Source organism: Gouania willdenowi, chromosome 4, assembly GCF_900634775.1.
Source record: "Gouania willdenowi chromosome 4, fGouWil2.1, whole genome shotgun sequence".
Lineage (NCBI taxonomy): Eukaryota > Metazoa > Chordata > Actinopteri > Blenniiformes > Gobiesocidae > Gouania > Gouania willdenowi.
The window spans coordinates 1,318,096-1,334,293 of record NC_041047.1 but is presented as its reverse complement, the minus strand read 5'-3'; the positions used below and the strand labels follow the sequence as shown (position 1 = coordinate 1,334,293).

At 36.9% G+C, this 16,198-nt stretch overlaps 1 protein-coding gene across 1 annotated transcript; it reads right to left on the bottom strand.

Annotated features, from left to right (window-relative positions):
• Nucleotides 1–752: 752 nt before the first annotated feature.
• On the bottom strand, nucleotides 753–10,665 carry LOC114462348 (urokinase plasminogen activator surface receptor-like). Its single transcript, XM_028445115.1, has 12 exons — nucleotides 10,523–10,665; nucleotides 8,041–8,139; nucleotides 7,782–7,952; nucleotides 7,356–7,469; nucleotides 6,442–6,612; nucleotides 6,261–6,359; nucleotides 6,004–6,171; nucleotides 3,565–5,790; nucleotides 3,073–3,174; nucleotides 2,813–2,974; nucleotides 1,999–2,124; nucleotides 753–945 (listed from the first exon to the last, which is right to left on the bottom strand). Exons 1-8 carry the CDS (start codon nucleotides 10,572–10,574, stop codon nucleotides 5,669–5,671), a joined length of 996 nt encoding a protein of 331 aa, XP_028300916.1. The 5' UTR covers nucleotides 10,575–10,665; the 3' UTR covers nucleotides 753–945; nucleotides 1,999–2,124; nucleotides 2,813–2,974; nucleotides 3,073–3,174; nucleotides 3,565–5,668.
• Between the last annotated feature and the right edge of the window lie 5,533 nt (nucleotides 10,666–16,198).

Sequence of the window (16,198 nt, the reverse complement as noted above, 5' to 3'; positions counted from 1 at the left end):
ACAGTTATCATAAATCTGACATAATGAATTATTTTACCTTCATGTGTCGTACTTAAAGTTTTAAGCTTAAAACAAAGAGGTTGTGATAGGACTGCAGTACAAAATAAAACAATTGTGTCTCTAGAGGAAATCCAATCGATAGAAATCATTCACGGAAATGCTGATCAATTTATATGTTGTTGATGAGGTGCATTATACTTTGTTTTTTCAATGTATTACTGCTAATGAATCTTGTTAACAAAGGTGTTAAAATGCAGAGAAACCTTCCAGAAGTGCCTAGCCAATGTGGCTATACTATCGGTTTTACATTCTTCCTACGGCCACTGCACTTGTATTCCAGATGAGCAACAGGCAAGAAAAACAAAAGGGAATGTTACATTACAGTTAGAGTAAATCTTTATTTCATTTCATTTTTCCCAGATAACAAGTGACATAGTTAGTTTGACACATTAATCGTTTAATTTACCCTTGGTACCACTGCTGTTCAGAGTAAAGCAGCATTATTATTATCATTGTTGTTTTTTGCAAAATGCAGAAAGTCAAGAGTATTACAAATACATAACCTGGAAAATAATGTCTATCTGTAAAAATAAATGTTCACCCTCTATAACATATTAATAGTTGATTCATTAAATCATTGATTATTATTTTTGATTTAAAGACTTGGATTACAGTTCCAAGTAGAAAAGCAGTAAATATTTTTTTAACCAGTTCACATTAAACAGTAGCAGAATAAGTAGCAGAACAGTTGCTGGTGTTAGGGAGTTGTAGTTGGTCCAGTTGTTGCTGCCTAGACGTTACAGCGGTTTGTTCCACAACAGGTTGGTCCACTGGTTAGATTTCCCACTTCTTCCATAAATGGCAGTACACCGTGATCAGGAGCAATATCACATACATCTGTTGATGTGCAGCCAGCAACAAGTAGAACTCCATTATCAGTTGAGGCTGTGAATGAGAACATGAGAGAAATTATTGAAAACATATTTCTTCTCTTTTCCACAGGAACTGGATAATCTCTATACATGAGATATATTTTACAAACTTTTAGACTTCAAAGTAAACCTTCTTCTCTAATACATTAAGGGGCGGATTCACTAAAAGTCTAGGGGTAATAAAATGTGTGCCAACGTCACTCCACGCGCTAATAAGGGTACAAACCCCAGGGAATCAGGACTGCACGTCACAATGTGCCCACAATTTATTCAGCACGTTTCCCTCAGATGAACATGTAAAGTAGGCTGATTTTATAAGGGAAGCAAAAAAAATGGGAGGGGGAAATGCAAATAAATTCATCCAATGGGCACAATGCAATTCATCAAACCAGGAACTGTTTGCATTGATTGTTTTATGCACCGAAAATAGTGCAAATAGATGCAAACTCACACAAGAAGATCATCTGAATGTTGACACAAAACACAGCGGAGATGGAAAAAATGCTCTAGTATAAGAAAATAATTTAAATAAAACAATAATAAACATTAACAGCCACTGAATGAAAAAATGCTGAGTAAAGTGTTTGTGAGGGAGAAAAACAGCTGGATTATTTGTTTATTTTGTTTTCTACATTATTAAATGTTTGTGCAGCAGACGGAGAAGTCCTTCTGCCTCTAATTAAACTTCCTTTAATGTCATTTTGTGCTTCTGTGCACTTACCACATTTAATGCACAAAATATTAATTTAAATTGGGCGGTCTCAATCACATCTACACGTGCATCAATTTGCTGCACAATCTTGGTGAAAATCCCAAAGCAGGTGAGCAAACAGCGTCACCAAAGAAATTAGGGACTCACCTGGTTTACCACACTTTATTTCAGATCTGAATGAAACCGCCACTAAGTGAACAAAGTTTCATTTCATTTTTTTATTAATTTTTTTTATTCTAAGCAAAAAGTGTGCCAAGAACAAAACAAAAGTATAGGCTACACAATAATAGTCACTTATACATTGATGCTTGAAATTGAGTGGTGAGAAGTAAAACTTATTGAACCACAACATACCAGATCCAATAAAGCAGCGATCCTGTGCTCCTTTACAATTGACAGTAAGTGCTGTACAAACGTTGGTTCCAGAGAAGAAGAGACAGACGTAACACTCAAGTCCATTTGTTTCCTGTTGAACAGGAACTAAAACAGAAAGGAGAACACTGTCATGTAAAAGCAACATGCAGGTAGATTTCTCATTCAATGGTACCTGAACTAGTCATATATAGAACATAAAGTGTGTTTATTATGTTTCTTCATAAAAGTCTTCTGAGATTCATACAATGTATGGGGAGCCGTCATTTACAGGAGAAAGTGACATCAAGTCGTTGATTCCGGTACAGCCTTTAGATTAGCACCGCCTGATTTCTCACAATAAACTTTCTATTTAGGATTGTGTAGCTTTGTTCCACATGTTCTTTAATCTGCTTTTATTTATTACTGAGGACAACATAAAGGATGTGTGTTGGAGCTCCTTATGACGTGTATGAAGCTGTTTTTGATAATCTTGTTGTCTGCTGTACTGTTTATATATGAGACGTTGAAGACGGACAGTGGACCTACAGTGGGACAAACTGGGAGGACTTTGGAGACGTTTAGAGGTGGACATTCCACTAGAGACGTACCTGTGACGTAGCCCTCGACAGAACTAAATCAACACCGTCACATCACTACAAGCTTCTGAAGTAAGGAAAATGCAGTGACTGTGCCTCCTGATTGCTCTCCAGCTTAGAAATAAAATTCACTACAAATACCCTTTTGATATTAATTTTACAGAATTGTTTTACATTCTCATCTAATTCTACAAATCATCTCCTCCATCATCACTTACCAGGCAGAGTTTCTGAGTTACAGTTGTTTGTGTCGCAGCATTCAGCATCTATGATTTTATGTGAATCAAACACATCAGTAGAAAAGTTAAAGGTGCCGTTGTTTGGACACAGTGTGGGAGGAGCACATCCTCTGAAAAAACTCTCATCTTCAGATGAAACATCTACAAAGATAAAAATCAGTTTGTTTAGTTTGTCTAAAAACATATTACAGTAAATGTACTTTATGTAAATCATGTTCATAACAATAGACAAAGATTACCTTTAATGGAAGCTGTTATACACATAGTCTCTGAAGAACAAGTCACTGACTCTGGACTGGAACAAGATGAATCATTGCAGGATAGACACTGAAGTCTTGGATCTAGAAAAATGGAGCAGGACTTTGTGAGAAACTCACAAACAAACAAAATCAGAATCATGAGAACATTTCAGTATCTAAAATCTCAAGGACAATGTTTTTTTCATTCTGGATAGACACTGAAGACCTGGAATAAAAACCAAAATAGAGCCGGACTTTGTGAAAATGAAAAGGATCATATTACAACATTAGGAATATATGTGTTAACAGTGAAACTTTTATATATTTATGTATTTATTTAATTTAAAAAAAAGTAATTTTTTTATTTTTAAAAAAACACACCTTTGCATTAAAAATCTGACCACCTAGAGGCAGATTCCCCCCAAAAACCATCACTTTTATGTTAAAATAACAAAACCCAAATCAAATAAACACTGCTGTTTAACTGAATACCTGTAGTTGGAGGTGTGGTAGTTGTAGTTGGAGGTGTGGTAGTTGTAGTTGGAGGTGTGGTAGTTGTAGTTGGAGGTGTGGTAGTTGTTCCATCACTACATACATCTGTATGAGAACAGTTTGGTCCAGAGCTGAAGGTTCCTAACTCTGGTAATAATGGTATTTCTCCCAGCCTTCTACTTGCAGTACACACACTTGGTGATGCACAGCCATAAACTTCATCGTTCACTGTGGATTAAAATGTGGATTATTTATACATATTTTCGTCAGACGACATTTGTAAGTAAAAGAATGACAACATATTTTAGCAGAATTTTCTGATAAAAAATGTAATTGTTCAGACATCCATCCATCCTTTTTCTACTGCTTATATGTGGTTGGGTCTCCGGGGCAGCATCCTTATCAGTGAGGCCCAGACTTCCTTCTTTCCTTCTTCCCGGCCACTTTGCGAAGCGCTTCCCGAGGGATCCTGAGGTGTTTCCAGGCCAGCCAAGAGACATACTGTAGACTCTCCATCATGTCCTGGATCTTCCTCTGGTTTGCTGACTGGTGGGATGTGCCCTGAACACGAGTCACCTTATCTGACTCTTCATAAGAGGAGCAGCGGCTCTGCTATGAGCCTCTCCCATGTGACAGAGCTTCTCATCCTCTCACTAAGTGAGAGCCCAGGCACCGTACGGAAGACACTCATTCGGCCATGACCCAAAACTCGTAACCATAGGTCAGGGTAAGAATGAAGATTGACCAATAAATCGAGAGCTTTACCCCATACTCTCGGAGAGCCCCCACTGAAATCCCAGAGGGACACGGTTGAATGCCTTCTCCGAATCTCTCTCTCCCTTTTTAACCATCTCGGCAACCTCAGCCCCAGAGTAAGGAGAGTTCACTCCCTGCTCATAAGGCTCTGTTTCCTCTCAGAAGGTGTGTTGGTGGTATTGAGGAGCACTTCAAAGTATTCCTTCCACCGATCCACAACATTTCAGGTCAAGGTCAGCAGCGCACCATCCCCACCATACACAGTGTTGACAGTGGACTTCTTCTTCATCCAGAGACAAAAGATGGTGGTCCAGAATCTATGAAAGCTGTCTGGAAGTCACTGTCCATGGCCTCACCAAACTCTTCCCATGTCTGTTTTTTTTCCTTGGCCACTACCGTGGCTGCGCTTTGCTTGGCCTGCATCCTCCAGAGTCCCAGTGCACAGAGACAGCCAACAGTGTCCAAATTCAATGACACACACGTACGGATGTCAGTACAGACACACAGAATGGATTACACATAGACAACTTAATTTATAAATACAGTTAGGGTTAGGGCTAAAACTAACCCTAACCCTCTGGGGACCCGTACTTACATACTTGTCCCAATCGTAGTTATGAGTGTGAAAATAATGTGTTGTTTCCAGCATGAACCAGTGTTAAGTTTGCAAGTTGAGGTTGTTATGGACTTGTGGGAAATTTGGGTCTGAGACACTTTTTGTTATTTTAATCTTAACAATATTGTGGTCTGTAACTTTTGTTATGGTTGGTGGTGTTATTGATTAATGGCAGCACTCTGTTTATGGTCTGTTTGTGTTTTTATTCCATTTTTGCTTGTTTTATTTCTTTTTTTTTATTAACATAGTGGGGCAGTGGTTGCTGTGCACATCTGAGTTTATGTATGTAGGAATGAGTACGGGTGAGAAGGTGAAAGGAGCATGTGTGGGTGTATATGTGTAGGTATGTGTGTCGGTGCAAACGAGGGGATTCTTTTTATTATGTATTAATTATCTTTGTCAATCGACACAACTAATCATCACTTAATGAAAAATACACACACAGATCAAGGTACAGACATACAGACACACACAAATGAACGCTAAGCCTACCTGCTGCCTCCATCTCTTTCTGGGCTTGGATCCTCCACCACCACACCCACCCAGCATGACACTAACTATATTGTTCGGGTCTTTTCGCTTTTATACATTTTACATAAATTAATTTGTTAACTAAATAAGCATATCTTAATTATTAGTGTTGTTTTTCTTACGTTTCTCAAAATTGTGTAAAAATAAAATATCCTTTCGCTGCAGTAATAGAAATAAGAAAACTGTTTCACAGTGATCATATTACTCACATGTTCCTTGAATACACAGCGTCTCGTCTCCCATACAGGCAAGTGAAAGATCACATCGGCCGAAAGCACAGAATAAACACCGGAGACCATTTAGAGTCTGTGACTGTGTATGTGCTGAAAATATGAAAGAAAAAGATTCCTTTAAGTATAAAAAACATTTTACTGTGGTTTAGCCTTGCCTTGCAATATTTGGGTGAACCTACATGAAAATATAAAGCTAAAAAATTGTCAATATTGGGTATATTTAACATTTTAGTATTTTGAAGGTAACACAACATACCAATACATTTTTGATCAATACATTACAATAAATGGAAACACACTAACCAGGTAAGGTATTATTGTTACACCCATTAGTGTCACAGCACTCAGCAGATATCAGTGCACCTGAAACAACCAAGTCAAGTTCATATGTTTGAGAGCCTGTGATTGGACACAGAGCTGATGATGCACACGCTTTGTAGTATCGTGTGTCAGATGAACCAGATGCTGTGTCTGCAATTACAAAATAAAGATGGTTCATGTTAATTAAGCAGTTAATCTTGTATTTCCAACATAATGCATGGAATTAAGAAATATCCAACCTGTGATGGTGGCAGTTACACACATAGTTTCTGTAGAACATGTAACTGTAGTTTCAGTTGAACATGAACCATTGCAACTTTGACATCTGAGTCTTTCAGCTGTAGTGAAGATAAAATCATACAATAATATTAAAATATACTTTAAACATCAAAATTTGAATAAAAAAAATAACAAACTCACGTGTTGTAGTTGGAGGTGGGGTAGTTGTAGTTCCATCATTACATTCATCTGTATCACAACAGTTTGGTCCAGAGCTGAAGGTTCCTAAATCTGGTAATAATGGTAGTTCTCCCAGCCTTCTACTTGCAGTACACACACTTTGTGATACACAACCACGAATTTCTTCGTTCACTGTGGATTAAAATATGGATTAATAACACTGATTATTTTTTGAGGGCATTCCTCAGGCATCATGTGGCTATAATATAGCTCTCAAATGTCACTGTTAGGCAACAAAGAAAATCACACTGTACAGGTTAGATCTGTAATGCAATAAACAACTTTTTTTGTGGGGGGGGTTAATTTCATGACACAATTATGTTCATGTATAGATGTTATTATGAGATAAAATTAGGGATTTATTAGCTTTTAGTTTTATTAATAATGTTGAGCTTTAGCAGTGAAGCTAACATCATATACAAACAACATACATATTTTTGTGTTTTTATTTAATTTATGGATAGATTAAGAACGTTAAAAGAAATTCATAATAATAGTTTCATGCAACATCTTGTGGCCCAATGTGTCAGTTAAATAAATATTACTATAGCTTTGTAAAGGCTATGTAAAATATTTTATCAACTAGTTTGATTTAACATTAATACATTATATAAGTTTCAACTCCTGGAACAATATTGAACTTAAATTTGATGTTATCACTGTGTTGTCCAATTAGCCATTTATAAAGGACTGTTTTTTCAATCTTACAAGAGCTTACATTAAATTATTTGTCAACTAATTGAACATATGTTAATTTACATTTATTTTTTATTTTTAAAAAATCTTATTTAACATTAAAAAAGTCAGCACAAATCTGCTTGGAAGCAAAACTGCAGCAATGGTTATAAGAAAGCTGTTTCACAATAATCACTTACATGTTCCTTGAATACACAGGGTCTCGTCTCCCTTACAGTCAAATGAAACATCACATCGACCGAATCCACAGAAGAAACAACTGAGACCACTTAGAGTCTGTGACTGAGTATGTGCTGAAACATTCAGGAATATATTTTGTTTTAGTAAAATAATTGCTTGATTGTCTTTAATCTTAAGCTGCTGGAGTGAAAGGCAATGTACAAATGCTTTTAACAGAGTAAACACAAAGAGAAACCTGAAAGTACAAATAGTGTTATTCTTAAAGTCATTATTGTTTATTCAACATTAGTTTTTTGAAGTTGTTCTTTATAAAGTGGATTCAGTAAAAACATGCTTAAATACCGAATTAAATAAAGATGAAACCAAGGCAATGATTAGAATCCACAAGCTCAATGTCACAAAGGTTCCCTAAAAAACACACTTACCAGGTAAGGTATCATTGTTACACCCATCAAAGTTACAGCACTCAGCAGATATCAGTGCACCTGAAAGACCCAAGTTAAGTTCATATGTTTGAGAGCCTGTGATTGGACACAGATCTGATGATGCACATCCTTTGTGGATTTTTGTTGTGTCAGCTGAAAAAATTGATGTCTCTGCAATTACAAAATAAAGGTGGTTCATATTAATTAAACAGTTTATCTTGTATTTACAACATAATGCATGGAAATAAAAATATCCAACCTGTGATGGTGGCAGTTACACACATAGTTTCTGTAGAACATGTAACTGTAGTTTCAGTTGAACATGTACCAGTGCAACTTAGACAATCAAGTGCTGCAGCTGTAATGAGAAAAACAAATGTTTAAAGATTTGTCATGTTGATTTATTTTCTACAATCACACATTCAGGTACATTCACTCTTTTTTAGGGTCCGAGCACCGAAGGCGTGTGAAGGCCCAATGATTGATTGATTATACCTCACTAGTCCCTGAGGGGAAATTCAGTTTCAGTTACATCCTGACCAAGAAACATTAAAAGACAATCACATATAACATGGGAGGACAACAACGGGAGAACTGTGGAGCAGCCAGCAGCAGGGCGGCGCCTCGTTTCTTAGATGAGAAATATGGAAGAATGGGTAAGAAGAAGAAGAGGTAAAAAAAGGCAAAACCAAACTAGGCCCTTGTAAAAACTTAGTTTTCTGCAATTTAAACCAATCTGACTAAAGATTCTGATCAATTTGGCGTCACAACAAGTCCGTCCGCCTTGTGTAAGCCACAATAACTTCTGAAGCCAGCAGCCACCATCAGTCGAGGTAGTCCTCTGGTGTGAGCGAAATCACCATTTAGTCTGGTTACAGACTGTGTTACAACAGCCAAACTGACTCTTTCAAGCAAAAAAGCATCAAACGTGTCTCACAAACAACTGTTTAATTTCTCCTTCTGCTCTAAAAGGACTTTTAAAGAAAATAACCTGATTAAACCTCTACTATTATATATGATCTATGATAGAGCTTCATTGCAAATACCATCTAAAACAGTGGCAGTGGACAATAAAATTGGTGCTAGCGCCCCCTAATGGTATCTCTACTCATTTACACATTTACAAATTGCTGAACACATGAGACTCTTCTGCAGAAAAAGTGTTTTTAGCAAAAGTCACGAGTGGAAATACGTAAACAAACTTATTCTCTCTAATATTTTCTGCACTGGAAACCTTTAAAATGTGATGGAAATCATCAATATCTTGTTAAATTATTATGAATCAATTTGGCAAATTGACCACTTTAGGCAAAGTTAGCGAAAATAATAAAGCCTGAAAATGCAGCAACTTTTGCTGCATTTTAAAAAAAAAGCTGCAGCAAAATCACTTATTTTGGGCCGTGAAATCCTGAAGGAACTGAAAGTTTTACTTCATTCCGTATGGCACTAGGTCTGGTTGCGGAGTGAAGCATCTGTCTCCTGTGAACATCTGTGTGGTGCCGGTGAAAGTTATTGTTTCATAAAATGTACATGTGTTCCACAACAGAGGTTTTCAAAGTGTGGGTCGTGCCTACGCTGGGGGTTGCCAGAGTTCTTCAGGGGAGGGGTGACGCACGAGAAAAACATTTACCAGAAGACATTGTGGTAAACATCACAAATAGCAGATGAAGAAAGTGTGAGAGTGTCTGTAACAGCCTGTATCCAGGTATTTCTGAGGCTCCTCAGCTCAGCTGGTTAAGGTGTTGTGTCTATGGTGGGTTTCTCAAGCGTCTGACCACAGGTGTAAGTGTGTATAGGTGTGTGGGTGTGTGATCAATATGGTGATCTGCTCTGTCTCATTTACAATTATAATCTAATAAAAAAAAGCTTCATTTGCATGACAAACATATTTAAATTGCCAAAGCAAGTGTGACATTGAACAATGTAAGACTTTAAAGAAGAATAATTTACACAGCACAAAAATAACACATGTTGAAAAATATAAAATAGCAACATTCGTGTGGTAACTTTTATGTCTCCTTGTGTGTGTGTGTGTGTGTGTGTGTGTGTGTGTGTGTGTGTGTGTGTGTGTGTGTGTGTGTGTGTGTGTATTTTAAACTAATTAGGAGATAAAATGCTTTTTAATCATTCTTAAAAAGACGGGAGCTGATGAGAAACTAATTTATTTGGTAAAATATTTCAAAGAAATTCACCCATTGGTTTGATCTGGACCGTTCAAACGTTGTTGGTAAGGAAATAATCAGGGCATGTAAAAATAATGATTTACGTCAGCATGTGAAGTGGAGCTGGAACAATAAATACACTTTCATTAGCTGAGAAATATGGATATATTTGTGACAAGGACCACAAAAGTTAGCGTGCCAGCGCCCTCACACATAATAATAATAATAATAATAATAATAATAATAATAATAATAATAATCATGATTATTATTATTATTATTATTATTATTATTATTATTATTATTATTATTATTATCATTATCATTATCATTATCACTATTATTATTATTATTATTATTATTATTATTATTATTATTATTATTATTATCATTATTATACTTAATACCCACAAAACTGAAAAAGTAATGAGGGTTAGTAAATTGATGGATGCAAGGTCACCAGTTCATTCCATTACCAGCACAACATCAGACAATTTTAGGGCCAAAATAAACAGAAATATTTTCTCTAAATCTAGTTTAGCAGTAAATAATGATGACTGTATAAATGGATTAAATTACCTTGACTGAAGAATGTCCAGAGGACGGTCACAGAGAGGATCAGCTTCAACATGATGAGTAGGTGAGAACTGAACTATCCTGAACTGTAGAACTAACACCTTATATGTATATGCAGCACTATTTAAAGCATCTGATATGAATATTTACTGTCAGAGTCAGACACTCCTTGTTATTTTGTGCTGGAACATTTTCATAACCTCTCACTTTACCACACCCACCTTAGCTTTATATAAGATGCAATTAATTTTGTCACATTGAATGTCTGCTGTTGATTGAAGACAAGCTTTGTATAGAGGTGACATTCCATTAACAATAGATATAGTTTATGAGTGATTCTTCACCTTTCCCACCTAGTAATTAGTGAGAATGCAGGAGTCGTCCTCACTATTATTATCACTTTTTTTCTTCCGTCGTCGTTAATTCCTCCGACACTGTTTGTCCAATTTTGACAAATAAGCTATCGAAAAATTCAGGAAGTTCCCGAGATTTATGCTTGTAGTTTTATTAGTGTTGTCAAGAGATTAAAAAAATAGTGAGATGAATTAATTATGCTCTGTGATTAATTAATCTATTTTAATCTATTTGAAAAATGCCCTCAACTTGAAGTATTTTCATATTAATCACATTATTGTGGCAGATCAAAAGATTGTTAAATAACAAATTGTCTTTATAAAGTTATTTGTTGTTTGACTTATTCATTTTGGATCTGAACCCTGTCATCTTGTCCAGTTTTGGCCACACGGCGTGCTCGGGGTATGTAGCAGTTATCACTGTCCGAGTGTCTGTGTTAGCTGTCCATGCTAACTGCTACATGTTTAGCATTGAGGTTGTAGCAAAACTCTTTCTTGCTTGATTTGCACCCAACTAGGCTTGTGTTTTCCATCCAGCGTTTTATAAGCCAAAATTAACACTAACGAAGTTGAGAAGCTCTGTAGTCTCAGGGTAGTCTCTCGTCTTGTGTTGTAGCCTGTGCATCAGTATTATGGGTATGCCGGGAACTCTTGAAAAAAAGGTTCCGCGCTGTTTGGAGTGCTAAAAAAAGGTGATTAACAGCGTTATTTTTTCCTGTGATTAATTAATCGCAATTAACTCGTTAAAGCGACAGCTCTAACTTTTATAATTTGTGACTTTTAAACTTTTTACGTATTCATTTTTTTCTTTCCTTTTCATTTCTATTCTATTCATCCACAGCCATTCTTCAACCAGTTTGAACCTTTAACATGTTCAGCTATATTACGTTCAACACATTTCAACCTTTTTCAACCTTATTGCTAATGTTCAGGAAATATCAGGTTAGTGCTAATGCTACGCTAATGCTATTAATAGACTATTGCTAATGCTAGGCTAATGTTAATGCTACATTAGTACTAATGCAAGATTAGTGTTAATGTTAGGTTAATGCTAATGGTAATGCTAAGCTAATAGTAATGCTAATGCTAAACTAATACCATGTAATGTGGGCCAGCACCTGCATCCTCACTTGTATTTTCTTCAGGAAATGCAAATATTCTAGTTAGATTGTTATGGTTTCAGCTTGATTTCAATAAAGTATTTGTGTGGCTTGAACCAGGTGACCCAATATTTTAGAAGATTGAGAAGCGTCAGGTTTTAGCCACGTATTTAATACGTTTGTTTACCCTGTGAATGAGGTGGATGGAGGCTCACACAGGCAGCAGAAATCTGATGGAGAGTTTTTAGAGACTTTAGCAAGTTAAGTTTTTTCCCCTGACATATTTATGTGCTGAGTTTATTTTATTAGTTTATCTGCAGTTTCTTTCAACTTAACTTTGTATTTAGTTGTAGACATGGTTGGCTTTGTGTCCTTCTCTCCTTATTTTTAGTTTGTTGAGGGTTTTCTCTCTTTGTGTCCTTTTTCATTCAGAAGCAGTATAGAATACTTGGACACCTAAGTTAAAGTAGACAAACAAGCAGAACAAATCTCTTGGTAAATACGTGGCTAAAACCTGACACAGAATATAAACACCTGAAGGTTTTACAGTAATTGAGTGATTCACTTATTTAATTACAGCACATTATGATTGTTGTCATAATGAGTTACGTTAAAACGCTCCCAATGATTTGTATTAGAAGCACATCGCTCTTCTGTCAGACTCAGACATTGTTCAGCAGTGTGAATCCACGACATTTAGAAAAATAATTATTCACAAACCTGACTGTAGTAAATAATTGTGATTAATTTCTCCCTTTGAATTTGTAAAAATCACACTTAAAAATTATGTTTTTATTTTCTTTATTTTTGGTTAAATGTATCATAATTAGGTTCCGATGTCCCAGAATGGGACAGAGGAACCTATTGTTTTCGCTTTTATTTCCTATTATTATACCCCGCCCGCCTTTGATCGCTAATTCGACCCCCTAAAAATGTCCGAAAACTCACCGAAATTTGCACGCACCTCAGGCCTGGCGAAAAATTTGATAATTTGGTGGCGTGAAAAAAAACGGACAGAAAACGCACGCATAGCGTGCGTTTTAGCCGCCAAAACAAACGATGGAACCACACGACCGCCAGGTCTGACCGATTTGCACGAAAATCGCCACATGTAGTCTTCGCCCCAGAATGAGCAAAAAGTTACATTGTGACCCCGCCCAAAACCAAACAGGAAGTCAGCCATCTTGGGTCAAAGGTCAAAAATGGCGTTTCGCCCTCGAAACGCATCTGCGCTATCTAGTCTGAGGGGATTCATCCGATTCGCTTAAAATTTGGCAACACCACATAGGACCCATTGAAGATGAAAAGTTATCGAAAGAATTTTCGTATCTGTCACGGTTTGGTCGTGGCGCCGCCACAAAAATGCAATGCTAATTATCGTTAGCACGCAAAAAATTCCAAATCTCCATAACTCTGACACACAAACTTCGATCAGCTTCAAATTTCACACAAAGGACATGTGCCCAAGCTTGGTCATGACTGCTTTGAAACATTTCCCATCATGCCTTGTGTTTTCGACCGGTGTCATTTAAGGTCATGTACACGGTTAGCATTTAAAGGACGCCGTTCTAGGAAAAAGCTTATAACTCTAGAATGCAAAGTTCAAACTGCTTCATATTTGATACACATGATGACCGTACAGCCGTAAACAAAACTCGAAAACCAATTTACCCATAATGCCTTGCGTTCTCAGAGGGCGCCGCTTCTGTGGTCGTCCTACACAAGCAGCTGTAGTGGACAGACGATATGTCGTGTTGACTTCAAAACACTGTAGGATGAACCTACACAGAGGGGAGCAAATTGCTATGGAAGAAAAAAAAGGCTGTGATCAGTGGGAGGGGCCTATAATGACACGGGAGAATCCTTCGCCATCAGCACGCTATAATAGGAAAATGCTTATAACGCTTCAATGCAAAGTTCAAACTGCTTCATATTTGATACACACGATGATTGTCCATCCATAAACAACGCTCGTTGACCAGATTACCCATCATGGCCAGTGGGAGGGGCCTATAATCACACAGGAATTGGGCCGTCCTACGAAAGCAGCTCTAGCGGCAAGACGACATGTCGTGTTGACTTCAAAACACTGTAGGATGAATCTTATTAGATGGAAGCACATTGCTATGGCAAATAAACCAGGCTGTGAAAAGTGGGAGGGGCCTATCATGACAGGAAAATCTTTCGCCATTTCTTGGTAAATGCAATATCTCAGTTGTTTTTACACCAATTTACACCAAATTTGCTCAGGCCAATTCCCAAAACAGTGGTATACGTGACCGTGGGTTACCGCCCCCGGCCACTTCATCGGAACCTATGACGCCGCTCGCGGCTTTAATTACATTTGGTTTCACAAAGAAAAACTGTGAGAAATGTAGTGTGAACCAGTCAGACTTCAAATGTTTTGACTTTGTTGAAGGCCAGTCTGTTTGTGGTGTTGGGGCAGTAGCAAATATTCAATAATAACTTAAACCACAGGAAGATAAACTTTTGACTATGGAACAGAAATTAAAGGCCCAATGTTTCTGTTTTTCAGTCTTCAACTGTTTATTAGAAATAAAAACTACACCAGGAAGCTGTGATTAGAGTTGGAAGGTATGAAGATCAACAGGAATGTCCTTTTACTGCTTGATGACAATGACTTTTATACTTTTAATTATAGACCAGCATGAATCAAGCATGCCTCGGGACAATATTGTACGTTTGCACTACACAAGTGTTTCTTGGGCTTTTTACGCTGATCTTATGGTAAATCTAATCATGACAATATGTTTTATTGTCAATCACACAGTTAAATCACTTCAAACTGGTAAAAATAAATTGGCATGATGAGGTCATGATTCTTACTCCTCCCTCAGACAGAGATGCTGTTCATCAAACTAATTATTCTGTAGATCAATAATAATGATGGGAAAAAATGACATAAGGACACAACACTGAGGTTTAGCTGACATTATCAATCAGATTTTCATCATCTTTTGCTTTGACAGAGAAGTAAAAATACATGTTGGTATTTTATATCCGTGCTCCCTGGTTCTCTCTCACAGTCTATTGGCAAATCATCAGCTGAGTTGATCAGTCAGGCAGGTTTGGTGACATAAGTAAAAGATTTTAATTAAAGTCATTCTTGGGACTGTTGTGACAACACTGCTACTTAAACAGATTTGTTAATACCTAGAACCAGAGTTGGGGCTTACAGTCACAAGATCATTTTTTTTTTTGGTAACAAAGTAAAGTAACGCACTACACTTAAAATATTGGTAACAAAAGTACTTGACTATACTGTAGGTATAATTTGAACACAATATAATATAAAATAGTGAGTTAGCTGTTGAAATTGAATTCCTAGATTATTGAGAAGCTGAAATATTGGCGTAAACATTTTTCAAGGCAGCCATTTTGTAAAATCCAAGATAGCTGCCATATAGGTATCAGGGTAAATGGAAGCACTGTGTTTTTCTGATAGCTTATACAGTACATTTTCCAAAAATGTACAGTTTTTAAAATAACCACAAAAAACTGTCAAAATGACATAATAAACCTGCCTACATTGAGGATGCAGCTACTGCTCATCTCCATTATCTTTACCCTCCTCTAAATAAGGTAAAACCATGAAAAATGTGTATTTAACAAGTGCTTTTCAAACTGAGAGCACTTCAGACTATTTAGTACCTTTGAAGTAGTTCACAGCTTTGAGAAAGATTGGTGGCCTCCTGTTACGCCCAGCCTGGGAGCTATTGAACCGCATCATGAAAATGCCACCCTAAACCAGCATCAAGACACGTCTTACAAAAACAAAGGCTATTTATTTACAAAAAGGATTAAAGGATATGTACAGACAGGGTTACGCAGAACCCTAAAGAAAAGAAGATAAGTTTCAGCTAAGTGAGCTCAATAAAATGGCTTAGAACTAAACCAATACCACTCGAGCATCTGACACGCTGTTAAACTCTGACTGACTGAAGAATGGAAGCACGCACAGTTTGCTTATTGGAGCGGTGTTTGGATGACCCGCCCATCTGTCCCTCTCAGGCTTCAGGCAACATTATCTTTCATCTTGTATGGCCGGCCTCCACTGAAGCTTAGCCAATCCACGGCTAAAGAGCTCCACCAGAGTTCAACAGTCTGACATCTTCAGGAAAGAAGCTGTTCCTTAATAATAATAATAATAATAATAATAATAATAATAATAATAATACATTTTATTTGTAGTACACTTTACATTT

What these genes read in the sequence shown, in the direction of transcription:
- LOC114462348 (XM_028445115.1), bottom strand. Translation starts at nt 10,574, where the DNA reads ATGTTGAAGCTGATCCTCTCTGTGACCGTCCTCTGGACATTCTTCAGT. An exon ending in TGTAACTGCCACCATCACAG is followed by an intron (nt 7,953 to 8,040) that starts GTTGGATATTTT and finishes TTGTAATTGCAG; the next exon opens with AGACATCAATTTTTTCAGCT. An exon ending in CCCACCTCCAACTACAACAC is followed by an intron (nt 6,360 to 6,441) that starts GTGAGTTTGTTA and finishes TCTTCACTACAG; the next exon opens with CTGAAAGACTCAGATGTCAA.